General features: G+C 50.3%; 1 protein-coding gene across 1 annotated transcript in view; it reads left to right on the top strand.

The window, feature by feature from the left end:
• exoc2 (exocyst complex component 2) overlaps positions 1 to 27,730 on the top strand; it is an 80,807-nt gene that overhangs the window by 12,801 nt on the left and 40,276 nt on the right. Inside the window, exons 2-9 of the mRNA XM_064334147.1 lie at positions 35 to 184; positions 6,664 to 6,840; positions 7,612 to 7,738; positions 14,190 to 14,303; positions 15,974 to 16,098; positions 24,382 to 24,462; positions 26,577 to 26,722; positions 27,320 to 27,401. Of these exons, the coding sequence (XP_064190217.1) occupies positions 67 to 184; positions 6,664 to 6,840; positions 7,612 to 7,738; positions 14,190 to 14,303; positions 15,974 to 16,098; positions 24,382 to 24,462; positions 26,577 to 26,722; positions 27,320 to 27,401 (970 nt within the window). The 5' untranslated portion in view covers positions 35 to 66. The remainder of the gene's footprint in view (positions 1 to 34; positions 185 to 6,663; positions 6,841 to 7,611; positions 7,739 to 14,189; positions 14,304 to 15,973; positions 16,099 to 24,381; positions 24,463 to 26,576; positions 26,723 to 27,319; positions 27,402 to 27,730) is intronic.

Raw genomic sequence — 27,730 nt, 5'->3', positions numbered from 1 at the left:
GAGTGACGTGTCTGGGTCTTTTCCGTGTTGACAGGTAACGGATCCCAGCTAAGCCTTACCACGACCATGTCTCGTTCCCGCCAACCCCCGCTGGTCACCGGCATCTCGCCCAACGAGGGCGCACCCTGGACCAAGGTCACCATCCGGGGGGAGAACCTGGGCACGGGACCCGCGGACCTCATCGGTAACTCACTTACTATCGCCTCCTGAGTAAACTCAGCAAAACTGTGTTTACCTGTGATTATTTCTGATGGAAAAAAAGGTGAAGAATGCTTCTGAGTATTTTAAGCAATGGGCCTGAATTCAGCTCGGCTGTTATGTGTATTTCTTTGGAAAGGGATTTGACATCGTCCTGACCCAACTGTTTGACGTTTCTGCGTATGGAACGCTAACAATAGACGAATAGCTCTCGGTAATTTTTTTTTTCTTGTGAGTTAATTACACAGTGATCAAAGTGATCGCGGGAAGTATCGTTCGTGAATTGTGTTTCCCCCCCCCCCCCCTTAATCTCTAACTGAGTGCGCGAGGAAAGATGAGATTGTTTTATAAATATCCAAAAATTGACATGTGCTTTGCGAGATTTGCACATTTACTCTAAATATGAAGCCATTATTTAACTTGTGGGAGGATTAAAAAGAAGAAGAAAAAAAAACACCTTTTATAATCATTGGCTTTCAGTAGATGTCATTTCCAGATATTGAACAAATTTTTTTTTTCTGTTTCATAAATTTCATAAATCATGATCACGAATTGATTCTTAATTCCCTATAATCTAAATAATGAAAATACAGTTATTTCATTTTGAATAGAAAATAATACATTTATATTCTACAAATGGTGATAATGAGAACTGTTTGAATAAAAAACACTTTATATACAATTTAAATAATATAAAATATTTTTAAAGCATATTTGAGTAAAGCATTTGTAAAATTGATTTATGTATAAATAAATGCGTTGAGTTTTACATTAAAAACACATCAAGCATTTTTATTTCGTATTTTTAAATACGTGCTCAACATTATAATGCCAATTTGCAATAATCATAATCCATATCATGTGTCGAATTCACCTGAATTCCTGTAGGTCAAAACCTTCATTAAATGAGCTTTATTTTAGTAATCACATTTCTCTCGCACTCCCCTGAAATATCCCTGATATTGCTGTGCATGAAAATGTTTTCAGATAAAAATTAAGACAAATATTTCTCTATCAGGCATGGAGCCATGTGCGGTGCCTGTGGACCTCAAATGTTTTCCAAATTTAACGACGGGGAATTTAATAATGTGCCGAGTATCTGGAATTGGCGTTCTTTTTGGACTTCGGCACTGTTATTTTGTCTCATTACATCGGCTGGAATATGTACACAGCGAGTGCGTATCCGACCGAGGGATGGATTTCGATCAAAATTTTTCGGTAGGCTGTGAAAAGGCGAGATGGGAAAAATCTTAAGTGTGTTTATTTTACAGAGTTTTGATAGAGGGGGAATTTGAGGATATGTTGCTAAAAAGATACTTTGTGTAAACGGTGCGCTGTTCTCTCTCGTTGTTATGCTGAAGCGATCGATGTGTTTAATGCTATTTTGGTCTGCCTGTAGTCTCCCTCTAAAATAATTTGGTAACGGATTATATTTTTGATTTTATGAAGAATTGCGTTTTAAAATTTGATAATGTGCTTTGTCTTGGTTCCAACAAAAAAATTAAACAAAGAAATAAAAACAAACAAAAAAATTTCATTTTTGTTTTATGTTTTGAATTTATTACGTATTCTGAATTTTATTTCTCAGTTCTGTCTGCACATTCAGGAAAAAAAACAGTGCAGGTTACTGATAACACGGTAAAATCCGCTTAATTGGCAAATCCTGAACCATTTTCCCATTCATTCAGTTGTAAAGAGATGGCGTATTTGCATAATATAGCATATTTCTGAGATTTTCATGGAATTACGTCCAATTACGTCACATGATGATTTATAAATATACCTTAAAAGTCGGCAGATGCCTCATAAATAAACTGATAATTTCCCCATGAAGACACAAACCCGCCAAAATTACAAAGGTAGGCGGTTTCTGTTGAAAATAGCAGACGCTGTGTGGCACGCGCGGTTGTTGGCGCTCTCTGTCTACTGTCTCGTTCTTTTGTGCAATCACGTGGATTATACTGAAGTTAATTTAGCCGTCAAAACTTTGAAAACGTGAAATGCAGTATAATTCAGGACTAAGTTGTACCAATCAAGGCAGGACCATTTCTAATACGTTTTGTTTTTGTTTTTGTTTTTGTTTGTTTTTGCGCAATTTTTCATACGCGCGGACTCGGCGGCTTGGAAAAGCACTTGGCGGCCTGCCTAAAACTTTTCAAAATTAAATATATTTATTTGTTTTTTTTTCCAGATAAATTACAAAATATCTTCAGAAAAATACATTTCTGATAATTTTACCCATGATTAGTATTTTATCTATTTTTATTTGATAGCATGCTTCAAATTTTTAGATTTTTTTTTTTTGCTGAACACTGAAGAACCTACCTGATCGTGAACCACAAAGAAAGCCAGATTTGATGGGTTTAAGTTATAAACCCATCAAATAAATATTCTGGTAATATATTTGGTGTGCGCAAATATAATTTAGTATTTTTTGCAGTTGAAGTGCAGGCGTCGAGACATCATTTCAGATGGGTACTGTTCACAGCCCTTGTATGAGTGGAGTTATGTGATGTTTCATGAACGCAAGTCTCGGTCCGTGTCTGTGTGTGTACTGTATGTGTGTGTGCGTCTGCGTGTGTCTGTGTGTATATGTGTGTGTGTGTGTGAGCATGTGTGTGTGAGAGAGAGAGTGTATATATGCGTGTGTGTGTGTGTGTGTGTGAGCATGTGTGTGTGTGAGAGAGAGTGAGTGCATGTGAGTGCGTGTGTGAGCATGTGTGTGTGAGAGAGTGAGTTTATGTTTGTGTGTGTGTGCGAGTGTGAGCATGTGTTGTGTGTGTGTGTGTGTGTGTGTGTGTGTGTGTGTGTGTGTGTGTGTGAGCATGTGTGTGTGTGAGAGAGAGTGTATATATGCGTGTGTGAGCATGTGTGTGTGAGAGAGTGTACATGCATGCATGTGTGTGTGTGAGAGAGAGTGTATATGTGTGTGTGTGTGTGTGTGAGCATGTGTGTGAGAGAGAGTGTACATGTATGCATGTGTGTGTGTGTTTGGGGAGCTGTATTCCCTTTTGGGCTGTGGAATGAGGTCCTAGCCGCAGGGCTCTTGGCGGACACTGAGGGCGCTGTTTTCTGTGTGGCGCTGGGGAGGCCATGTTGTTGTGTTTGTGTTCGCTGATCAGGTTTCCCTCAGTATCCCTGTTTAGCTGCATTAAGAATGAGTCACAGGAGCAACATGGCCGACGCAGGCCCTACACCGGGACCCAGAGAGGAACAGTACTGCAGGGAGAGCGAGCGAGAGAGAGACAGAGACACTGAGAGAGAGAGAGAACTAGCCTGCCTTCTGCTAGAGGTTGTCTGGCAGTGACTCATGAGCCTGCTGTCCTTTTGTCAGAGAGGAGCTCTCTCTACATCTCTCTCTCCTTCTCTCTATCTCTCTCTCCATCTCTCTGTATCGCTCGTCTTCTCTCTATATTGCTCTCCTTCTCTGTTTCCATTTCTCTATATCTCTCTCCTTCTCTATATCTATTTCTCTCTCCATCACTCTGTCTCTCTCCTTCTCTGTCTCCATCTCTCTACATCTTTCTCCATCTCTATCATCTCTCTCTGTTTCTCTCCTTCTCTCTATATCTCTCTCCATCTCTCTCTCCTCTCTCTGTCTCTCTCCATTTCTCTATCTCCTTTTCTTTCAAATTCAAAATGCTTTATTGGCATGATATATTTTCGGATACATATTGCCAAATCGTGATGATCAATCAGAATAATAACAACGATGACGGAAATATCAACAACAATAAATACGAGGCAAGAAATATAACAGAAATAGAATGTGTATTCGTATATAATAATAAACAGTAATTATTATACTGCGACTAAAACATACACATAGACATTATGTAATTAAAAACAGGTACATGTGCTGTATATATTAGTTAGTGAGGGTTAGGAGTCACTGCTGCTCCTCTGTCTGTGGCAGGAATCTACATATCGTGCTGCCAAATCTCTCTCTTTCTCTCTCTCATCCCCCTCTCTCTCTTTCTATCTATCTCTTTCTCTCATCTCTCTTTCTCTCTCTCTTATCCCTCTCTCTCTTACTATCGCTATTTCTCTTTCTCTCTCTATCACTCTCTCTTTCTCTCTCTCATCCCTCCCTCTCTCTATCTATCTCTTTCTCTCATCTCTCTTTCTCTCTCTCATCCCTCTCTCTCTCTATCTCTATCTCTTTCTCTCATCTCTCTCTCTTTTTCTCGCTCCCTCCCTCTCTCTCGCTGTTTGCCTGGCGTGATGTGCTTGTGTGCTGTCCTGCTGGCAGAGCCCGTGTGTGTCTCTGGCGTTTCTGTGTCCGCTGTGTCTCCGGGGTCACCGGGCAGCGCCCCCTATGGGTTTTTTGGGTGCTTTTCGCTCTGAACCACGTCACCGATGTTCTTCTCCCTCCGTGACTTTATCCTAAAATCTGTTTGGTGTTTTTTTTTTTTGCGATCTGGTTTTTTTTTTTTTTTAGGCGTTCGCTTCAAGGCTCTGCAGCTATTCTCTGGAAGACGACGAAACGAAACAAAGCGAAAACTAAACGAAAGGGGGGGTGGGGAAGGGGAACCGGCCCCAAAAAGCTGCGATTCGCATGTGGTGCGCTCAGACGCGAGGCCCGGGCGGAATCGCTGCGTGACCTTCCAGGCCCCGTCCCTGACGAGCAGAAGAATAAAATAAAGCCGTCCCGTTCTTTTGTTTTTTTGTCAAAAGCCGGGCCAAGCCGCCCGCCCTCAGTACACAGGCCCGGGACGTTTCAAGGAAAAAGCTTTCAAAGGAAAAAAAAAAAAGCCTTCTCCCAAATTTACACTGAATGAGTGTTGACTAAAACCCGCTCCCCCCCCTCTCCTGGGTGGGGGGGGGGTCTGATTCGGCGGAGGCTGGTGTTGGGGTCACACGGGGCTGCACGGGGCCCCCCCCCCTCCCTGTTTGATTCGCGGCCCCGGCCTGTTTTCATAGCCCGTGTGAGGGCTTAATGAGAAAGCCTCTCCTGATTACGCCTCCGCCCCCCCCCCCAGTCCCCCCCCCGCCCCTAATCCACCTTAGGCCCCGACACATAACACGCTTATTGGAAAGATTGTTGCACTTGTAACTGTAGGTGTACTTTAAGCCGCGGAAAACATTATCGCAAGATGGATCTGGCGGTGGGTCCGGGCCGGGCTGGTATGCGCTGCGGGCCGGGGAGGGGGGGGGGGGGGGGGCACCCTGGCTGATTTTCGGGGGGCTGGAACTCGCCACTGCGCCACCACGGTTTCCCCGCCGCGGGGCTAACGCGCCTGCTAGCCTCTCACGGCTGCGGTGGTTCCATCTGCAATTCGTCCGTTTTTTCTGTTCTCCCGCGGACGCAGCGGATGGCTACGTGACTGCATTCCTTAGTTCCAGTAAATTTAGCCTTTACCGGTGCTAAGGGGCCTAGCCCACACCATGAAAAACAGCCCCAGGACCAAGGGGCGTCCAGATACTTTTGTATATATTTATTAAGGCATTCAGTGAGAACTGAAGTGGCACTGGAAGGGCCTGTATATACCCTTGGCTATCAGATGAAGTGGCCTGTCAATAATAGCCTCAAATGCAACACATAGCAGCTCTAACATTTAAAAAGAAAAATTATTTGCCCAATAAGCAGCAATACTGATATTTGTCATCCACGTCTGCCTGTCATCTCCTTAGTTATCGCGCTCATAGAGCGACCCACAGAAGGACAGACAGGCACTCAGGGGTGTTGACACGACCTCTGGCCCGCGTACCGGCTAAAATTAGCCGTAGAAATGAAGTGCTAATGGGTCGCTCCACACGTGTGGGCCGGCTGTGTTTCGTTCGCTCCTGCCCTGCCCCCGATGCCCCTCAACCTCACAGAGGGGGGCTGTCTGCCGGGCCGGACCGGTCTGATCCGGTCCGATCCGGTGTGATCTGGTCTGATTGGGTTTGGTGTGCTGGTAACGGCTGATGCCCCTCCCCCCACGGCGGCGGCGGGGGCGGCGGTGGCGGGGGTGGCGGCGGCAGCAGGGGCGGCGGGGGCGGGGGCAGTAGAAACAGGGAGAGGAGATGAATGGGTAATTGCCTGCTTAGGAGCGAAACATCGGCCGTCTCTGGGGGGGGGGGGGCGTGATAAATGTCCTGTAGAGTGGGTGATGACGAGCGCCCTGTCCCGCCGGGCCCGGGGGGTGGGGGCGGAGGGGCCGGGCTGAGAGAGCGCCGGACTCATTTTAGGGAGGGGGGAGGGGGGGGTGGAGACAGGTCGGCCACCTACAAGACTGGGGTCCTGACCCTGTCTGAACTTTGACCCCTGGTGATTACCCGGCGACAGGAGCGTAACGCCCACAGCCTCCTCCTCCTCCTCCTCCTCCTCCTGAGTGAGTGAGGGAGGGAGTGAGGTTGCTCCTTTTCTCTGTGGAAGGCCTCCCCCCCCCCCATCAGGAAGTGTCTACCTGTTCATCATTATTTTAGCGTCTTTAAATGAATTTATGCTAACGTTCTGGTATTGCCCCCCCCTCCCCCCAGGGCTGTCTATCTGCGGACACAACTGCCTGCTCACTGCCGAATGGATGTCCGGCAGCAAGATCGTGTGCCGGGTGGGGCCGGCCAAGGACGACAAGGGGGAGATCATCGTCTCCACCAAGTCCGGGGGCAACGGGACCTCCACCGTCTCCTTCAAGCTCCTGAAGACCGAGAAAATAGGTGAGCAGGGCTGAGTGGCTGCCCCTGCTGGGTCTGTTTCTCTCTCTCTCTCTGTCTCTCTTCATCTCCATCTTTATCTCTCTCTCTGTCTCTCTCTCTCTTTATCTCCCTCTCAATTCAATTCAAATTCAATTCATATGTCGTATGGGGAAGCGTGTTTGAGAGCGTGTCGTATGGGGAAGCGTGTTTGAGAGCGTGTCGTATGAGGAAGCGTGTTTGAGAGCGTGTCGTATGGGGAAGCGTGTTTGAGAGCGTGTCGTATGGGGAAGCGTGTTTGAGAGCGTGTCGTATGAGGAAGCGTGTTTGAGAGCGTGTCGTATGGGGAAGCGTGTTTGAGAGCGTGTCGTATGGGGAAGCGTGTTTGAGAGCGTGTCGTATGAGGAAGCGTGTGTGAGAGCGTGTCGTATGGGGAAGCGTGTTTGAGAGCGTGTCGTATGCGTGAGCGTGTTTGAGAGCGTGTCGTATGAGGAAGCGTGTTTGAGAGCGTGTCGTATGAGGAAGCGTGTTTGAGAGCGTGTCGTATGGGGAAGCGTGTTTGAGAGCGTGTCGTATGAGGAAGCGTGTTTGAGAGCGTGTTTGAGAGCGTGTCATATATGCGAGGGTGATTGAGAGCGTGTCGTATGAGGAAGCGTGTTTGAGAGCGTGTTTGAGAGCGTGTCATATATGCGAGGGTGATTAAGAGCGTGTTGTATGAGGTTTGCATGAGCGAGCAGTGGGCAGGTGTGTACTTCCTGTCTGAGCTCCAGCTGCTGTTGTGTGGGGGGGTGTTAGGTATTCTGGACCAGTCTGCGGTGTGGGTGGACGAGATGAACTACTACGACATGCGCACCGACCGGAACAAGGGCATCTCCCCCCTGTCCCTGCGCCCAGCCAATCCGCTCGGCATTGACATCGACAAGTAGGTGTGCCTGACCAGTTGGTGTGGGGTGGCGGATGCACTACAGACACCACCGACAGCACCACACGCGCACAAACCACTAGACACACACGCACATGTACACACACACACACGCACATGTACACACACACACACACACTCACACACACACACTTAGAGACACGCACGCACACACACACACACAAGCACATGTACACACACACACACACACATACAAACACACACGCACACACTTGGAGACACACGCACACACACACGCATATATACACACACGCACACACAGACACGCAAATACATACACACACAGTCACCTATACACACACTTAGAGATACACACACACACACACACATGCATGCATATATACACACACACACAGACACAGACACGAGACACTCACGCACACACACTCATGCCCCCCCCTCACGACTCCACCACACCCCAGCAGTACCTAGCATTCCTGCTCCAGGCCCATGATTGCTTCCAGCAACTCTGGATTAGGGGCAAATTAAGAGCCGGTCTGCAGAGCCGCAATGAGGGGGCAGTGTGTGCAGTCCCAGGGTCCCCCTCCGCATAGGCAGGCGGGCGGGGAAACTGCGTCTCTTTGAGCCCATATGTGATGGATTAATGGGGCTTGTTCCTCTCCCCGCACACACTGCTTGTCTGTCATTTAGCAGTGTAAACACAGGCAAATCGCATTGTTCTGTGAAATGTGTCTGGGCTTACTGATCTGTGCTGGTGAGTCTCCCTCTGGTTGCAGACGTGGAACACACACACACCTACACACACACACACACACACACACATATGCACGCACAGCAGTTCATAAAACGTTAATATGATTGATTAACTTACATACAGGCATACATACATGTGCATATACACACAACAGCTCGTTAGTGAGATTAATTGAAAAAGTTGAAGCGCAGACACACGCACCCACACACACACACACACACACACACACACACACACACACACGCACACACACACACACACGCACACACACACACCTCCCTGGCCTGTGACTCACGAGCGAGCTCGGCAGACCTGTAGGCTCAAACCGCTCAGAGAGGGTGTGGGCGGAATCTGCTGTTCCTGTGTGACAATGGGCTCTCTTTCGGACCGCGGTGGGCGTGTCACAGCCGCACAGTCGCCCCGCACCGCAGTAAACAGGCCCTGTGGCGACGCTCGAAGACACGCAGTCTCGGTGCGTCCCGTCCAGCTGCTGCAGGACAGTCATTACACACTATTTTTACTGCACGGGGAAATATCAAACAACATCAATCACTGGGAAACCTCATCTCCCGAACGCCTGAATGGAAGAACGCTCGTGTTTCACGTTTCTGGGAAAGCGCTGCAGGGCTACCTTGAGCGTTTTAATCGCTAACAAATGTGATTTTCTTTTTCTTTTCTTTCTTTTTTAACAAAGACGTCAATACGAGCCGTGAAATCTGCAGGCGGAGGCTTGGCCTTCCAGGCCTTCAGCGCTTCAGTGGACGGGCTGCAGCGTCCTCGCCTTTATTTCAGCTCACCTTGGCCAAAGCCGAACACCAGAGACGACGACCGTGGGGTGTTTTCTGTGCCATTCCGTGGCAGTTTTCCATGCCATTCCGTGGCAATTTTCCATGCCATTCCGTGCTGGTTTTCCGTGCCATTCCGTGATGGTTTTCCATGCCATTCCATGCTGGTTTTCCATGCCATTCCATGCTGGTTTTCCATGTCATTCCGTGCTGGTTTTCCGTGCCATTCCGTGCTGGTTTTCCATGCCATTCCGTGCTGGTTTTCCATGCCATTCCGTGCTGGTTTTCCATGCCATTCCGTGATGGTTTTCCATGCCATTCCGTGCTGGTTTTCCATGCCATTCCGTGCTGGTTTTCCATGCCATTCCGTGCTGGTTTTCCGTGCCGTTCCGTGGCGGTTTTCCGTGAGCGGATCTCTGGCGGGTACCTGCGCGGATTTTGTGGGCGGTAATAGCGAGGCCGTGACTCACGCCTGGGGGGGGGGGGGGGTTAGCGCTGCTCGGAACAGAACAGGCCCTCCGCTGATCCCGCGTGATGAATGGGCCTAATTGAGGCCTGGCACCCCCCCGTGCTGTGATGACTCAGCAGCGGTCCGCTACACGTGTTTATGGAAGAGGGCCGTACCATTTACACCACGGAGGGGTTATGTGGATGTTTCTCCAAACACTGAGAAGTATGCCTAAATATGTGGGCCCTGAGTTATGGGTCAGCGTTATGCGGCTGGGTAGACTAACCCTGGCTAATAGCTAATGCTTCTGAAGAAGTCGAGCCAGGTTTTTTTTTAGGTTTCTGGAATGGTGGTTTTTGAGTGAGGGAGGGGTGTAATCACGTTAATTCACGTTGCTCTGCACTAGGATGATGTGTTTTTGTGTGTAATCAGGGGCCTTGATGAGTTGTTCATGCTGTTTGCAGAATAACGACCCAGGGAAAAATGGCAAGTGGAGGTCGTTGCCAAAACAGCCAATCGACAGCAGGGGGATTAGGGTGGGACAGGGAGGGGTTCTTGCGGTCAGCCCGGCCCTGCCTTCGCTCCGAGCGGGACAAGGGGGGGAACCCGAGTCTCTGGGCTCCCGCTACGCCGCGTCTCCGTTCGCTGGCTGGCTGGCCCCGCTGTTGCGGTCCAGCCATTAAAAAATAACATTTAATTTACTGTATTTTACAGCTTTCCACAAATGGAATGAGTTTGGAAGGTTCTCATTCCGTGATGTGGGACAGCCTAAAACACGCAGTGCTGTGCTCCTCCTTAAACACGTCCCCCAGCGATCCTTCTGAGTGATACGGGTGCGGTGTATGCGACCAAGCCCCCCCCTCCCCCCTTTAATGGGAGGGGAGCTGAAGTCCCCACTGCGTGTGGACCTGAGGTCCGCCCCGAAAACCCCTGGGGGGGTGCAGAAATATGGCCTCCGGGGCGTTAGAACGCGCCGGGACAGCGCCGCTGGCACCATCGGCGTGGTCGCCGCGGCGATAAGATCGCCATCACACTCCGTTCCCACAGCCGGGGGGGGTGGGGGACGAGGCCGTCAGCGGGGAGCGCTAATTGAGTCCTGTGACGTCGGGGCCGGGCTGGTGGCGGGGGGGGGTGGGGGGCGTGGAGCGGGAGCGATGGGAGGGGGTCATGGCGATGGTTTGTGTTCTGCGCGGGTCATTAGCGGGGATCAAACCGCGTGTAAACGCTGGGCCGGACGGTCCCTAATGAGGGGAGGGGGCTCCACGGCCTCCCCCCCGGCACCACGGAGCTTTCTTCCCACGGCCCCGCCGCTCACGCGCAGCCTGCCTGGTCTCACACTGCCCCCTGCTGGCCACAACGGTACTGCACTCTGCCACACATGCACTCAGGCGCATTCACACACGCACTCAGGCACACGCACTCAGACACATGCACACACACATGCACACACACACTCAGACACATGCACACGCACTCAGGCACACGCACTCAGACACATGCACACACACATGCACCACACACTCAGACACATGCACACGCACTCAGGCACACACACACACACACATGCACACACACCTAGACACACGCACACACACATGCACACGCACTCAGGCACACACACTCAGGCACACACACACTCAGGCACACACACACACATGCACACACACTCAGACACATGCACACACACATGCACACACACTCAGACACATGCACACGCACTCAGGCACACACACACACATGCACACACACACTCAGACACATGCACACGCACTCAGGCACACGCACTCAGACACATGCACACACACATGCACACACACACTCAGACACATGCACACGCACTCAGGCACACGCACTCAGACACATGCACACACACATGCACACACACACTCAGACACATGCACACGCACTCAGGCACACACACACACACACACATGCACACACACACTCAGACACACGCACACACACATGCACACGCACTCAGGCACACACACTCAGGCACACACACACTCAGGCACACACACACACATGCACACACACTCAGACACATGCACACACACATGCACACACACTCAGACACATGCACACGCACTCAGGCACACACACACACATGCACACACACTCAGACACATGCACACACACTCAGACACATGCACACACACACACATGCACACACACTCAGACACATGCACACACACATGCACACGCACTCAGGCACACACACACACATGCACACACACTCAGACACATGCACACACACTTGCACACACATATACACTCAGACACACACACACAAACCCACAAACACACATACACACATACACGCACACTCACACGCACACTCGTTCCTGCCGTCTGAAGTTTAACAACAGCTGTCCTGTGCGTGCGTGTGTGTGTGCATGTGTTTGTGTGTGTGTCTGAGTGTATATGTGTGTGCGTGTTTGTGAGTATCAGTGTGTGAGCAGCCGGTGCAGCTCTGTTGAGTGCTTTTTGGTTTATTTGGAGGGGGCGATTGTTTTATTGAGTCACGTTTGCGCAGATTTTGCCCAGGACAGCGCTGCGGTAGGAGACGTATCGTGCCACGCAGGGCTGTGAGTAAGGAGCTGTTATTCTGCGGTGTGGAAAGAGCTCGCTGGCCTGTTTAAACCAGGAGGCTGTGTCCAGTTCACTGCTGGGCTGGACTGACTGATTTTTCATCACGCGTAGGCATGGATTCAAGAAACATTTGTCCTGACTTTTTTTCTTTTTTACCGAAGTGCTACTTTTCTTCTTTACGCAGTTTGGAGAGTTAGGTTTTGGCACGGCTGAACTCCCGGCACTCAGAAAACGTACTTTTAGCGAAGTGAAGTGGGCGCGTGCGTTCATGTGCAAGTCAGAGTTAAACAGAAACGTTTATGATTGAGTGCAGGCTGTGGAGTCACCTCCAGCACGGTGAAAAGGCCCGTCTGTCCGGCCCGGCCGAGAACCAGACCCCCGTCTCTCGAGTTCCGCACGCTGCGGAACCGCCCTTTCCAGGTCTCTGTTGACCGTTGGCTCCTATTGGCCGACGGGCCTGTCTGCTGCACTGTGATTGGCCGGCCCGCGTCTGTGTCAAAGCACTGTGAGTCTGAGGTCACAGGGGTCATCACCGGTTCTGACCGGTCTTACTGACGCTCCTCCGAGCGCTGCCTCACCGCAGGGTTGCCAGATGCTTGGCTTTTAGACCAGAATGCCCGGTTGCCAGATTATATTCACACATCCGGTTTGTTGTCCCGACTGAACAGTGTGAATTTACAGCCTGAACAATTGATTGAAATTTGACGGTCGAGTTTGGAGTGAGTTTCTTTCTTCCGTCTCCACTGTTACTTTTTTTTCCCTCCTCTGCTCCCTGTTCCCCCCTCCCTCCTCTCTCCTCCCCCGGTCACTAAACCCAAACTTCTTGTGTGTGTGTGTGTCCATGTCTGCGCGGTTTTGAAAAAAAATCTAAATCTGGCGACCCGGTTTCTGTCGGCGAGTCAGTTGCTGTACGGAGCGAGCGGAACGGAATTCACCGGATCGCGTTCCCACGCCCGCGATCACCATAACAACGCGTTTGGAGGATGTGTCACTGCAGCCCGCAGGGCTTGGTCTGTTTAGAAACGTTTGCCACGTGCGGGCATCGCTGGGCATCGCTGGGCAGAAGGGCAGGGGCGCTCGCTGTGCGCAGAGGCCCCGGGCCCAACACAAGGTGCGGCCGTCCGAGGCTCCCAACCGCGTCCAGGACTTCACGTCTCTCCGTGTAAGCCCACGGGATCGTTTTGTTGGTGCTCACCTTGGTGCTCTTAGATTGGGCCGTTGTAAGAGGCTGTTGCTCCTGACGCAAGTCCTGAGCGCAGTTTTCTGTGCACGTTTATGACTGTACTCTTCTTCGTGTGAAGTCACTGAATGACCTCTCAGGCCTAAAGGTTTGACATGGGGGCGTTAGAAGCCGTGGAAAGTTCTAGTCAGTCGGAGCGGCGCAGAGAGAAAACCGTTGATGCGCGGAGGGGTGATGACATCACTCAACCCCTCCCCTCTGGGGATCTCCGAGGCAGAGGAGCCGATAAGGATCTGAAACGAGGCTCGTCTGAAACGAGGCTCTCGAGCGCTGACAGGACCGTCTCCAAAAACTGCATTTATTTATGCATATCATTTTTCAGCTCATAAATATATATGTCCGGAAAAAAATCACTTTCAGAGAAAATAAACGAGTTGGGTTAGGGTTAACCGAAAGAGAAAAAAGAAGCTAAAAATGAAAAATGTTCACGATCATTCTGATGTCGTCGACTGTAAGATTTTAAGAATATTTTCTCGGTCCCTTCCGACAGGAGAAAGCTTGTGATGTTGGGACTGTGGAGTCTGTTTCGCTTTGAGGCTTTGGTTTGTTTTTTTGTTCTTCCCCTCCCTCCCCCCCCCCCTTGTTTTTAGCCAGCAGGTCCTGGTTGTTTTGGTGAAACTTCAGCGAATTCCCTGTGCTCTTGCCTCCAGATCCAAGGTGGCGCAGAAGGACCTGGAGTCCATGTTCCCGGGAATGAGCGGAGACTTCACCAGCGAGAACTTCTCGGCCACCTGGTACCTGATCGAGAACCACTCCAGCACCAGGCAAGTTCCGGAACCTTCCGGCTGCTCACCCGCACCCCCCCAGCCCTGGCTGAGCTACGTGCGGTGTGAGGCGCGCTGACCGAGCAGCTTATTATTCCGTTGCCTTTGCCGTCGGTTGGGCCGCGAGCGATAGTTCGGCCTTTAGCCGGTGAGTTCTCTGCTCCCCATGGTGACTTTTCTCTCTGCTGGACGGGGAAATCGGCGCCGGACGGCGAGTCGGCCTCGAGGCAGGGCAGCGTTTTAGCGGGAGTGTTAGCGAGGTCGAACTCGGTCGCACGCGCAAGGACCTCTTCCCGCTCTTCTGCTACACGCCCCCTAATTCTTCTCCCTCTCGCCCCCCTTTTACGCTTTACTTCACCCAGATAACAGGAACCGCGCGGAGGGCTAGCCCCAGTGTTTCGGTTATCCTGCGTGTGTGTGTGTGTGTGTGTGTGTGTGTGTGTGTGTGTGTGTGTGTGTGTGTGTTTATTCCTCAGAGGAAACTCTTGATTTGGTCCCAAAATGACTTTCCTGAGAGAACGTCTCGGCGTGTATAAACAAATACCCCCCCCCCCCACCCCCAGGGCTGGTGGGCAGGTAGCAGGAAGCAGGAAGTCAGCCGCACTTCTATTACTTCGCTGGCTGTCAAACGCAAACACGGACTTGGCAGTTGAGTGATGGGGAATGGAGGCCCAGGTTAATGAACGCGCATGCACGCTAACCGCTAAATGCTAATTGCTAACCGCTAACCGCTAAGAACTTCTCTATGCCTGGCAGCTCCTGTGTTCTGTGTGCAGTTTTTTTTTGAGTGGAAGTTTTTTAAATTTTTAAATAGAGGATCAGGGGATCTTTTTTTTGGCTGATCATTTATGTGGTCAAACCAAAAAAAAAAATCAGAAAATAACAAGGTGTGAAATTAAGGTTTGATGTTTTAGGTTTCAGGTCAGATGAACGTTAGCAAAGGTGTGCACACCCATCTCAGGTGTCCCTCTGCTTTTGGGAGCACCCGTGACTGTACCCCCCCCCCCCCCCCCCCCCGTGAGTTTGCATTGGCAGGGGCGATGCTGTGGGGGCCGCTGCCCAACCCCCTCCCCACTCATTCAGACGTTGTTTGAAGCGGTTTTTAGATGATAACTGTACCTGTTTTACATTCATCTCACTTTCCTTTTTTCCCCCTTTAAATTTGGCCGCCCCTCTACCTCCCTACAGTCTTACAGCATTGCCATAATTTCATTATGATTTTATATATTTTCAATCAATATCTCAGTCCCTCCTGGTCCCCTATCGTGCCGGTCTCACTGCACTTGTGTGACAGTGCTGATATGATGTTCTGTTTGCACAAGTTTTAAAAGCGGAAGCCTCGAACCCGTCGCTCACACTTCACACAGGCCCTCAGCTCAGCTGCCTGACAAACCACAGAGCAGCCTTTCACACCTCCGACATGCCAGACCAGGGCATCCGGGTTTACTGAAAGAAGCTCTCTCTCTGTCTCTCTCTCTCTCTCTCCATCCTCTTTCTCCCTCTCTCCCTCCCTCTCCCCATATCACTCTCCCTCTCTCTCCTCTTCCCCCTCCCCATCACTCTCCCTCTCTCTCTCTCCTCTCCTCCCTCTCCATCCTCTCCTCTCCCTCTTCTCCCTCCCTCTCCCCTATCCTCTCCCTCTCTCTCTCTCTCTCTCTCTCTCTCTCTAGCTTTGAGCAGCTGCGTATTGCGGCCCAAAACCTGCGGAAACAGGCCAATAAGAAGAACGACGGCAGCCTGGCCTACGTTAAGGGGGGGCTCAGCACCTTCTTCGAGGCCCAGGACGCGCTGGCAGGTAAGTGTCCCAGACGAGAAGGGGGAGGGAGGGGGGCTGTATTTAATTTAGACTGGTTGCCTGTTGTTTTGGGGCTGGGAGAGAGGAAGGGTGTGGTGGTGGGTTTTCGGAGGGAGGTATTACGACAGGACAAGTGATTAATGAGTGACTGTCCCCTGAGGATGAATTTGGAACTGCGCCCTGGGGGTAAAGTTCTGCCCCGCTAGCCTGGTTCTTCGTCATCATAATCATCATCATCGTCCTCAGTGTCGTACACAGTCTCGCCAGCACACAGCCAATCACAGCATACGTCAGCTCCCATAGGACGCGGTTTTGCCAGCATGCAACCAATCACAGGAAGCTTTATCTCCCATGGGACATGGTTTTGCCAGCACGCAACCAATCACAGCACGCTTTATTTCCCACAGGACACAGTTTTGCCAGCACGCAACCAATCACAGCAAGCTTTATCTCCCATGGGATGCGGTTTTGCCAGCACACAGCCAATCACAGCACGCTTTGGCTGCTCACTGTATCGTTCAGCCCAGTGTCTGTATTTCCCCTCTCCCCTCTGTTCACAGCCAGTTCAGCAGGGGCCTGCAGAGGAGCCCGGCAATCAGAGCCCAAAGCGTTCAGCTGTTCTGAGTTTAGCCCCAGATAAATAAGCGCTTCGTAAAGAGATCATTCGATATGGTGTGCCGTTGCTGAAAGCGGTTGAGGTGTTCAGTTTCTTTTACATTTCTTTTGGGGAAAAAAAGAGACCTAATTTCACACACATTTTACCCAATCATCGGCGGTGTTTAGAGCTCTGAACAGGGAGTTTGGAAACATGGGCGCATAGCCGGGTTTTTAAACAGGAACAAGGCACTCAATCTTTAGCCTCTTTAAAGCTCTGAATCCTGTACCCCGGTGTTTATGCCACTGGCAGAGTTTCTCCATTCGTGTGTATGAGTGTGTGTGTGTGTGTGTGTGTGTGTGCATGTGTGTGTGTGTGCGTGTGTGTGCGCATGTGTGTGTGTGTGTGTGTGCTTGTGTGTTGTGTGGTGTGTGTGTGTGTGTGTGTGTGTGTGTGTGTGTGTGTGCGTGTGTGTGTGTGTGTGGTGTGTGCTGTGTGTGTGTCGTGTGTGTGTGTGTGTGTGTGTGTGTGTGGGGGGGTGTGGGGCAGTGTGTGTGTGTGTGTGTGTGTGTGATGTGTGTGTGGTGCGTGTGTGTGTGCGTGTGTGTGTGTGTGCGTGTGGATCGTGTGTGGCGGTGTGTTGTGATGTGCAGTTACGCTACAGCCATGCGGTGGAGTTCCGGACCCCTCATCTGTCCTGGGGTGATTGGCCTAGGCCCCTCATCTGTCCTGGGGTGATTGGCCTAGGCCCCTCATCTGTCCTGGGGTGATTGGCCTAGGCCCCTCATCTGTCCTGGGGTGATTGGCCTAGGCCCCTCATCTGTCCTGGCATGATTGGGTCGGGCCCCTCGTCTGTCCCGGCGTGATTGGTCCTCCATTGCCTAATGTTGACTTAAGCTACGCTAATACGCTCAGAGAAAACACTTATAGGAAACGCTGACCTAATTAGCAGCAGCGCCTCCCGCGCGTTTCCGCGTCTCCCAGGCTAAGTGGGCCTTCTCGCCGGGGCTAGCCGTTTCTAACGTCAGGATGGATTGTCGGGCGTTATGTTTTTTTTAAAGGTTTGATTGAAGAGAATAATTTGCACTGTGTTGGGGGGTGGGGGGGGGAAGCGTGGCGTCCAGTGTTGAGGTTCGCAGTCGAGGTCCTGGCCAATCACAACACCATGGTTAATTTATCTTCATTAAAACGATACCGGCTCGCTTCCATCCATGCGCTCAGGCTCGAGGTCACCACCTGCTGGTTTCTCTGTGTAGTGCGGTCCCGCCCCCGATGCTCAGGGGACTGTAGAGGAGGCAGTGTGTACACACACCCACACATCGTTAATGTTATTTATGTTGTCATAAAAAAATGAATTTTGTCTCTTTAGTCCCCTCTTAGCCTGTTGGTTATTTCCCTTTTTGTTTACAAATATTTTTTTTATTATTATTATTTCAGAATTATTATTATTGCTTTCCTGATTTGTGAGCTCAAAGCCAGAGCTGGGCCTTTTCACACGCACACACACACACACACATACACACGCACACACATGCACACACACATACACAGACACACACACACACACACGCACACAGGCACACACACACACACACACTCTGCAGCGGGCAGACCGTGAGTAATGCTTCCCTCGCAGGTGTTCCTCTCTGCTTGAGTAAAAGCACACGCTGCTGCTGTCAGAGCTGTGCTGTATCTCACCCTGTTTGCAGAAGCACGCGGACTCTACTGCGCAGTGCTGTCCCAGTAGACTCTACTGCGCAGTCATATTGCGCAGTTGCGTTGAGCAGCCGAGTGTCTGCAGGAGAAACGCAGCCTAGCTGCTGCGGGGGGAGGGGGACGGTGGGGGGGGGGGGAATGAGTCCTGCGCTCCAAATTCCACTGCGGGTCGCCTGTCCAAACAGCCCCTCCCGCAGAAATAGGAGACCGGGTCGCATCTGACCAGGCTTCGTTTGGGCCTCCTCGCCGTGGTAACCGGTGCTCTTCGTTCCCCCCGCTGCGTTTTGAGGGAGGGGCTTGGGAGCCGCGCTCCGCCGCGCCGCGCCTCTCGAGCGGTGCATTTTCTGCAGTTTTCGGGAAAAGAGCTGTGGGGTTATGAAAGAGAGAGGGAAGGGAAGGGGGGAAAAGAAAAGAAAAAAGGAGAATTTGCTCACCTCGCCCTGAGTGTGGGCGTGTAAATAAACGGAACGACACGCGGAGAGGGTGACTGCTATTCGTCAGGCGCTCCTGCCTCTTTGATTAATCGTGTCGTTAATACTTTTCCCTGACTGGGGGGGGGGGGCGGTGGGGGGGGGGGTGAGGAGTTGGGGACTCGTCTATTGGCTGCAGTCTTTCCCCGTGCATTTCCACAAACAGGCCGAGGTGCAGGAAGCAGCCAGTCACCACTATTTTGACCGTCTACGCGTGAAGAAAAGAGGAATGTTTTTTCCCCAGAAAAGTAGAGACTGTGACTGATGGCGGTATTTGAGTGGCGGGAGACAGTCTGTGTGCTGAGCCTGAGCTGCGGAGGTGACTCTCTGTAAGAGCTGGGGGGGGGGGGGGTCATGTAAGATCGGCCGGAGGTCGCCGGGGTCAGACGCTGGGGTTCAGGGTTATCAGTTTGGGGTCGCCTGGTCCTCCCGGAGGGGGGGGTGGTGTTTTGGGGTTTAAACAGGAATCGGGCATTGTCAGAGGCGTCTCTGTAGAATCAGAGCATTGGGGAGGGGAGTGGCGGGGGGGATAGACGTGGACCCCTCTCTGACCCCAGGTTGGACCCTTGATTCAGGTCAGTGAATGTCAGTCTACCCCTGACTGAACACTTCAGTGAGCAAAACCCCTGGAGGCAGAGTTTCCACGGAAACACTGCTGATAGACAGACTGACAGACAGACAGACAGACAGCCAGACAGACATACAGTCAGACAGACAGACAGACAGACAGCCAGACCGACAGACTGACAGACAGACAGGCATACAGACAGGCAGACAGACCGATAGACTGACTGACAGACTGACAGACAGCGGTCTGGATTTGCAGTAACGTTCACCCAGCCTGCTCCCCATAGTTGTTCTAAAGGAACCCGTCCCAGCGTTCCGAAACCTTCTCAGAGCCCCAGCCGGGACGCGGCGTGTTACCGCACGGAGCGGCCCGCTCGTTATCGCCGCACCCGGAACGTTCCGGGGCTCCTGAATGCCAGGATGTCGCCGAAGTTCACTTCCTGGAAGCGCGGGGCTAGGCTAGGCTAGGCCAGGCCCCGGGGCCGCGGCGGTGGGAACCGCGGAGACCTGGCGGGGGTTGTTATGGTTACGGCACAGCAGCGACGCAGCGCCGATAGCGTGCTGTGGACGATGGGAGGCCTCCCCGCGCCGGCCGCCTGTCCTCGCTGACGAGAGGCAGACCTGCCCCGCTGCTCAGCTGCAGGCCTGACACGACTCAGCCTCCCGAGATACCACACAGGAACAGGGATGGAGGGAGAGGAGAGAGAGAGAGAGAGGGAGAGAGAGGGAGAGAGGGAGAGGGAGAGGGAGAGGGAGAGAGAGAGACAGAGAGAGAGAGAGAGAGAGAGAGAGAGAGCGAGAGAGAGGGAGGAACAAGGAGGGGAAGGCTAAAAAAAGATATTGACAGAGAGAGTGCAAGTAGAAGAGGATATAAAGAGAGAGAGAGAGGGATGGAGGGAGAAGGCAATGGAGAGATGAAAGAATAGAAGATTATGGTCTGCACTGTGGGAAAGTAGCGACGGCAGTGTAAACACTGAAGTGTAAAGGGGGCGGTCGGCGTAAAGCATGTCCGGTACTGTAAACCGGGCCAAATTCATGGCTGAGCCGTGAGCGCGCGCAGCTAACGGATAGCCCCAGGCCCGCAATAAAGCTGCCTCCTCACGGCCGGGTTTATGGCCACGCCAACACTCTCCTCCCAGTGCTTACTGGCAGCACGTCACGCCCCCAAATTTATCACCGCACCAAAACGGCACTGTTTCTCTCTGTGTATACACTGATAATACCGGGGGGGGAGGGAGAGTGTGGGGGGGGGTTCAAACCAGGGAATTAGCCGTGTCATGTTCAGGTCATCCGGCCTGGAACCTTCTCTCTCCCTTCCGCTGTTTTAAGGGCAAAAAATCCATCCCGTGACTTGTGTTCCACGCGTGTAAATTGCGCTATCGTGTTTCCTGCCCTTGTTTTACCGGGTGGACGTGGTTTATGCCGCGGACGCTATGTCACAGATCCTGGCTAACGCGTGCGTGGCGGTTGCCGTTCGTCTGCCGGTAGCCGGGGAGCCGGCAGGCCAATCGGAGGGAGACTCCCCGTCCCGGGTTCAAACAAAAGCACCCTGCTTCCAGAAAACGGTCGTCTCCGTGCCAAGGAGCCGATAACGGCAGCGCTCGGACAGAATTTAGGGTGGAAAAAAGACAGCCCGCCAGCCCCTGTGATTAAAATGGCCACCGTGCTGTAGACGCGGGAGAGGAAACAGGAACACGTTTCCATTAGCTCACACTCACTCTCTCATACACACAAGGTGCCTGTAATTCATTGTTAGCGTTTCTGTTTCCTGAATGGTCGCGTGCGGTTCAGATGAAGGGCACTGCGACGCACAAGCTCAGCCCTGAACCGCACAGAACCGGACAGAACCACACAGAACCGCACAGAACCACACAGAACCACACAGAGCTGCCCTGAACCACACAGAACCACACAGAACCGCACAGAACTGGACAGAACTGCACAGAACCACACAGAACTGCACAGAACCGCACAGAACCGCACAGAACCGGACAGAACCGGACAGAATCAGAAAGGCCTGCACCGAACCAGACAGAACCACACGGAACCACACATGGATCCAGAAAGGCCTGGTCAGGTGTGGTCCAGCTCGACAACACGATTCATCAAAACTGCAGCCCTCACCCACCTCTCATCTGGAAGTTAGGGTGATGACTACAAACTAAATTCAGGTTGGTCTGCCTCCATAAAAAGACAGGAACTGATGCCTCTGTATCCAGCTCAGTTTTCTATCCGTTAAGCTCTCTGTATTCTAGTTGATTTCAGCTGGTGTCTGATGAGTCGTGTTTGTGTTTTGTGTCCCTGACGACAGGCCTCACTGTGTTGGAGAGAGGCACAAGTTTTTTTTTTTGTTTTGTTTTGTTCCTGCTGGCCAGTTAGTACATTTAGGAGAGAACGTTTGACAGGATGTCATCTTCACCCGACCCCAGAAAAAAGAGAAAAGGCTAAAATAAACCCTAAAAATAACCCTAACTCCACTCCCCCCCCCCTCCTCTGCAACAGAATTCAGAATTAAAGTTGTTTTTTTCTACAGTTTCCTTCAAAACTGTGTTGCGTCTATTTCAGGCTCATCCACCCCCCAATCCCCCATATCCCACCCAACCCCCCACCCCACCCCCCATCCCAAACCCCCCCTCCCCCTCCCGGCCCTCCTCCTTTCTGTCAATAAACCTGCGTGGAGTCACGCCAGTCTGGCTGCTCGGTCAGCTCCCAGCATTTATTTGTTCATGTGGGCAGCTGCGGTGGGGCTTGGAGGCTCCCTGGCCCCGGCCTGTTTGGCCCTTTGTCTGGGGAGGGCGGCCGGGCTGGAGCAGCCTGGATCAGGCCGGGGGGGGGATCGGAGGAGGCTGGCCCCTGATGACAGGCTGTTCCCGGGCCCTGAGAAGTAACACCTCTCCCCCTCTCACCGCACCGCACTTCCCCTCTCAAATAAATAAACCGGGGAAAATTAAAAGCTCCTGTTTCCCCTGTAAAAGCGTCCACCGTGCCACCTGAAACTGCAAACACACGCTACCACTCAAAATCAATATCAACCACTGCAAAAATATCAACTCACTCACTCGAAAATCAATATCAATACCACGCTACCACTGCTGAAAATCAATATCAAAACTACCACTAAATCATATCAATACCACATCCACTGCGAAAATCTATATCAAAACTACCACGACTACCACTGCGAAAATCAATATCAAAACTACCACTGCGAAAATCAATATCAAAACTACCACGACTACCACTGCGAAAATCAATATCAAAACTACCACGACTACCACTGCGAAAATCAATATCAAAACTACCACTGCGAAAATCAATATCAAAACTACCACGACTACCACTGCGAAAATCAATATCAAAACTACCACTGCGAAAATCAATATCAAAACTACCACAACTACCACTGCGAAAAACAATATAAAAACTACCACAACTACCACTGCTAAAATCAATATCAAAACTAACATCACTAAAATATCAAAACCGAAATGATTACCGCTTCCACCACCAAAGCACTGCCAAAACAATCATCGCTTACACCGCTAAAATCGATATCAAAACTACCAGTGCTAAAATAAACTCCCAAACTACCCACCTCTGCCACTGCTGAGATCGGTGGGAAACGCACATCATTTGGGCCTTAAGCCTTTGCAGTGTCATCTGCTCGTGCGTTATATTCCAGCGAACGGTAGCTCGTTTTTCTTTTTTGTTTCGGCGATGAAGTTATTTTTTTTGGCTTTCTTGGCGGCCATTTTGATGCCTCGTGGCCCTGGCCAAGTAAGATGGCCCCGGAGATGCTGCTTCTGGCTTGGCTTCCCGCCTGGCCTGAGTGTGTGTGTGTGCGGGTCTGGGTGAAGGGCAGAGGCGACGTGGGGCTGGATTATGCTGGAGCCAGCGGGGGGGGGCCCCCTGTTCTGTGGGAACCCTCCTGGGCTCGGCGGCGGCCCTGGGGGGGTGGTTGGGGTGGGTGGGGGGAGATGTCCGCAGACACCGGGGCCACCCGGGTTATCTGCCATCAGGAATCGCGGGGAGGGCTGTTTATTGTTTTACCTTCGGTTCCTGAAATTGAAAATGTCCCGGAATTACGCAAGTCAAAATCCAGCGGCTGAGAGTTTTTTTTTTTTAGATTTTTTTTTTGAATGACAGATTTCTTAAAATAGTCCTGTCCGCGCGTGGAAATCTCTGTATACCGTTTGTGTTTTGAAAAGAATGGCGATGTTTTCACGCTGCAAGTTTGCAGAATTTGTTGGGAAGATGGTGAGAGAGATAGTCGAGGCTTTTCATTGGTCAAAAGGTATTTTTGTGATTTTTCTTTCTTTGTAAGGAGATACAGATAGCGGCTAAGTCAACAGCAGCAGACATGGAATTTTATTATTTTTGCTTAGATTTGCTTAGACTTAGATTTACACTGGAGAATAAAAAAAGGTTTAAACTACTGTGATTTTTTTTCCCCCTGGTGAAAATATTCTTTTTCTAATTATTGTCATATTTCCTGCATTTTGTAAGAGCGTAAATGTTCTTGGATCTTTTGAATTTATAAATGTAGTAAGTAGTTTTAAAAAAATTGGGAACTTGGAAGTTACAAATGGCTTTTTTTTTTATTATTGTTTGCAGTGCAGGGCGCTGTATTTAGATTTTGGGTTACACATCGGCGCAGAGACTGAAATTAAAAGCACGTTGCGTTTGCCGTTCTCACGCACACGGCTGTCTGGCCCTTACATCTTTATTTCTGAAATGCAGAAGTGCGGAGTGACGTTCACGTCGCTCTTTTTTCTTCTTCTTCTTCTTCTAAACTTTGTGAAAGAGCTTTATTGATTTTGCTGCTTCACGTGTGATTAATTAGTCCGATCTTCATTAGGCGAGCGGTTTCTCTGGAGAGGGGGACCGGAGCGCGGGTTCGAGGGTCTGAGGCCTTTCCTGTGTTTATTGTTGCAGCCATTCACCAAAAGCTGGAGGCTGACGGCACGGAGAAAGTGGAGGGGTCCATGACGCAGAGACTGGAGAACGTCCTGAACCGTAAGAACCCCTCTCCCCTCTCTCCCCTCTCTCTCTCTCTCTCTCCCCTCTCCCCTCTCTCTCTCTCCCTCTCTCTCTCTCTTTCTCTCCTCTCTCTCCTCTCTCTCTCTCTCTCTCTCTCTCTCTTTCTCTCACACTCTCCCCTCGCTCTCTCTCTCTCTCACACACTCTCTCCTCTCTCTCTCTCCCTCTCTCTCTCTCTCTCACACTCTCCCTCTCTCTCTCTCCCTCTCTCTCTCTCTCCTCCTCTCATTACGTGACTGCAGCGAAAGCCAGCACTGGAGGAGTCGGCACTCTGCTGCAGAAAACACTGATCTCTAGGGGAGGACACTTGTCTCTGCAAAGCCTGAATGCTGCCCTTATCCCTCCCGAAATGGCAAAGGTCATTGCAAGAGAGAAATGGGTCTCCAGTTTTGACCGGTGGTTCTGAATTTGGGTAGAAAAATTTTAAGAAAAAAGAAAATTCAAAATTTTAAATTACCGTTAAGACAACCTTATAAAATTTAAGATTTTTGAGATATGCCCAGTGTACAGCTTTAAATTTGAGAATCAAACATTCTCAGGCAACCTACATCTGCTGTTGAAGAAATAAATTGTCAGTTGTAATTCCGGTGGCTTTACTGATCAGCAAGGTTCCAGAATGTGAGGACTGGGAAAGGAAGCGTGCTATTGGACGGTTGGGCGGTGGGGTGGTGGGGGGGCAGCTCTGCAGACCCAGTCACTGGTGCGCAGACGGCCCGATACGAGGCTCTGACCCCCCCCCCCCCTCACCCACCGCCTCCCCGCTTCCTCGATAAACACTGCTTTCATTCTGTTTGGTGGGACCCCCCTCCCACAGGAAGCCCCGTCTGACAGGAGCCTGTCCCACCCCCTCAGACCTCACGTACACCCTTTCATTCGCTCGTGATAATTTCATTCATGTAACGGAAGGTCAACAAACAGGTACTCTCCCTTAAGATCGCAAATGGAGGGGGGGAGAAAAGATAAAAGCGACAGAAAAGAAAAGAAATAAATCTCGTACGGGCTGAGAGCGGACGGACCTTGAATTTGTAATAATGGGCATTCAGCTTAAAAAATCCCACCCCCCTCCATCCCCTCCATGCCCCCCACCACCCCAAAATGGCTCCCAGTAATGCCTCAGTGTTTCTAATTTAATCAGGATATCAGATCGAGACTTGAGATGAGGAATCAGTCAGGCAGTTTGAGCGGGAAGCTATGCGAAATATTTTATTGGCTGGCTGCGTAAATGTTTTCGTTTAGATGGCTTGTATGCACTTAAAAAAAAAAAAATGATTAAAGAATTTGACAGTCTGTGTTTTGGCATCGTTCAGACCACCCACGGAGACAGAAAATGGCCGTCACCCCCCCATGCCCCCCCCCCCCTTCGCTCGCCAAGACTGATGTCATCGTCTTTCCGCGTCAGCTTTTAGCACTGTCGCGTGAACAGACGACGAACGCGGAATCTTCCAGCGAAAATTAGATTAGTCTCATTGTTAGCTTGTCGCGATTACTAAATGCTAATATTCCCAAATATACCATTTTTTAAATGAAAGCATTGCTTCTGTTAGCGGCTTTGCCTGCTTCCTGCAGCAGTTATCTTCATTATTCTCCACTCTCTGGGTAGTTGAAAGAATAAACCACTGTTTCCTGGCAAAAGTAAATCACTATGTATTCATGATTATAAATGGTGGATAGAATTTTTTATTTTTTTTTAAAGAATTAATTTAATTTTAAAATAGCGATGACCGATTTGTTATATGTTACCTTTTTGCAAATGTTACATATTTTAAATTAAAGTGAAATAACATCAATGTAAATACATTGTGACACTTCACAGTAGATTATCAAATATATGAATATATCAAATATATTTTTGACATTATAAGATATTATAGTGTATTACGCTGCTGCAAAATAAATTTTTGTAATGTTTGCGTATTTACAGCATATTCAATTTCAGTAAGAAAAATGAGAGTTTGCAACCGTTGCGATGTCTAATTTTCTTCTCTCTCTCTCTCTCCCTCCCTCCCTCTCTCTCTCCCTCCCTCCCTCCATCTCACCCTCTCTCCCTCCCTCCTCCCTCTCTCTCTCCCTCTCTCCCTCCCTCCCTGCAGGGGCGAGCGACACGGCGGACACCTTGTTTCAGGAAGTGCTCGGGCGTAAGGACAAGGCCGACTCCACGCGCAACGCCCTGAACGTCCTGCAGCGCTTTAAGTTCCTCTTCAACCTCCCGCTTAACATCGAGCGCAACATTCAGAAGGTAATAAAAGTAATAATAATCATCATCATCATCATCATCATCATCGTCAACATCATCATCATCATAATAATAATAACAAAACAACAACAATCATCATCATAATAATAATGGTAATCATAATAATAATAATAATAATAAGAATAAAACAAGAACAATAATATGTTATATTTTTATACTATGTGAAATATTCTTTGGCTTCACAATGGCATTGCAAACAACACCATTCACCGTCAGGCAGCCACCTGGCATGAAAGCATCAGGAGCAATTCTGCTGTCAGGTCCTGCGTATATGAACACTGCAGAACAAGAAGTGACCCAAAATCACTGCAGCAGAATCATTTGTGTCTTTCACATTTTGGTTCTCTTGAATATCTGTGAATAGACTGTGCTGTGTAATGGAGAGGTCCGCTGACAAGCTCAGCTGTCAGTCTCACCCATTTTTGTTCAATGATTATTTAAAAAAAAAAAGATTTTTCGAAAGTGAATTTTACGAAGGAGTTCTGGCTGTTTCAGTACCGCTTCGTAGGGCTGAGTTTATCACCACGAGTACTGAAGCGTAAAGTGTACATGTCATTTATTTGGTGTTTTGTGCTGCAGGGAGACTACGACGTTGTGATCAATGACTACGAGAAGGCCAAGTCTCTGTTTGGGAACACGGAGGTTCCGGTGTTCAGGAAAGGTAAAGCCTTGCGTCTGTGTGCCTGTGTGCCTGTGTGCCTGTGTGCCTGTGTGCCTGTGTGCCTGTGTGCCTGTGTGTCTGTGTGTCTGTGCGTCTGTGTGTCTGTGCGTCTGTGTGTCTGTGTGTCTGTGTGTCTGTGTGTCTGTGTGCCTGTGTGCCTGTGTGTCTGTGTGCCTGTGTGTCTGTGTGCCTGTGTGTCTGTGTGTCTGTGTGCCTGTGTGTCTGTGTGCCTGTGTGCCTGTGTGCCTGTGTGTCTGTGTGTCTGTGTGTCTGTGTGTGCTCAGGCCCATGGAGTAACCCCCCAGCATTTTATTCGTTAACTGTTATCA

This window comes from Anguilla rostrata, chromosome 4, assembly GCF_018555375.3.
Source record: "Anguilla rostrata isolate EN2019 chromosome 4, ASM1855537v3, whole genome shotgun sequence".
Taxonomy (NCBI): Eukaryota; Metazoa; Chordata; class Actinopteri; order Anguilliformes; family Anguillidae; genus Anguilla; species Anguilla rostrata.
This window is presented reverse-complemented; position numbering and strand designations above follow the sequence as displayed.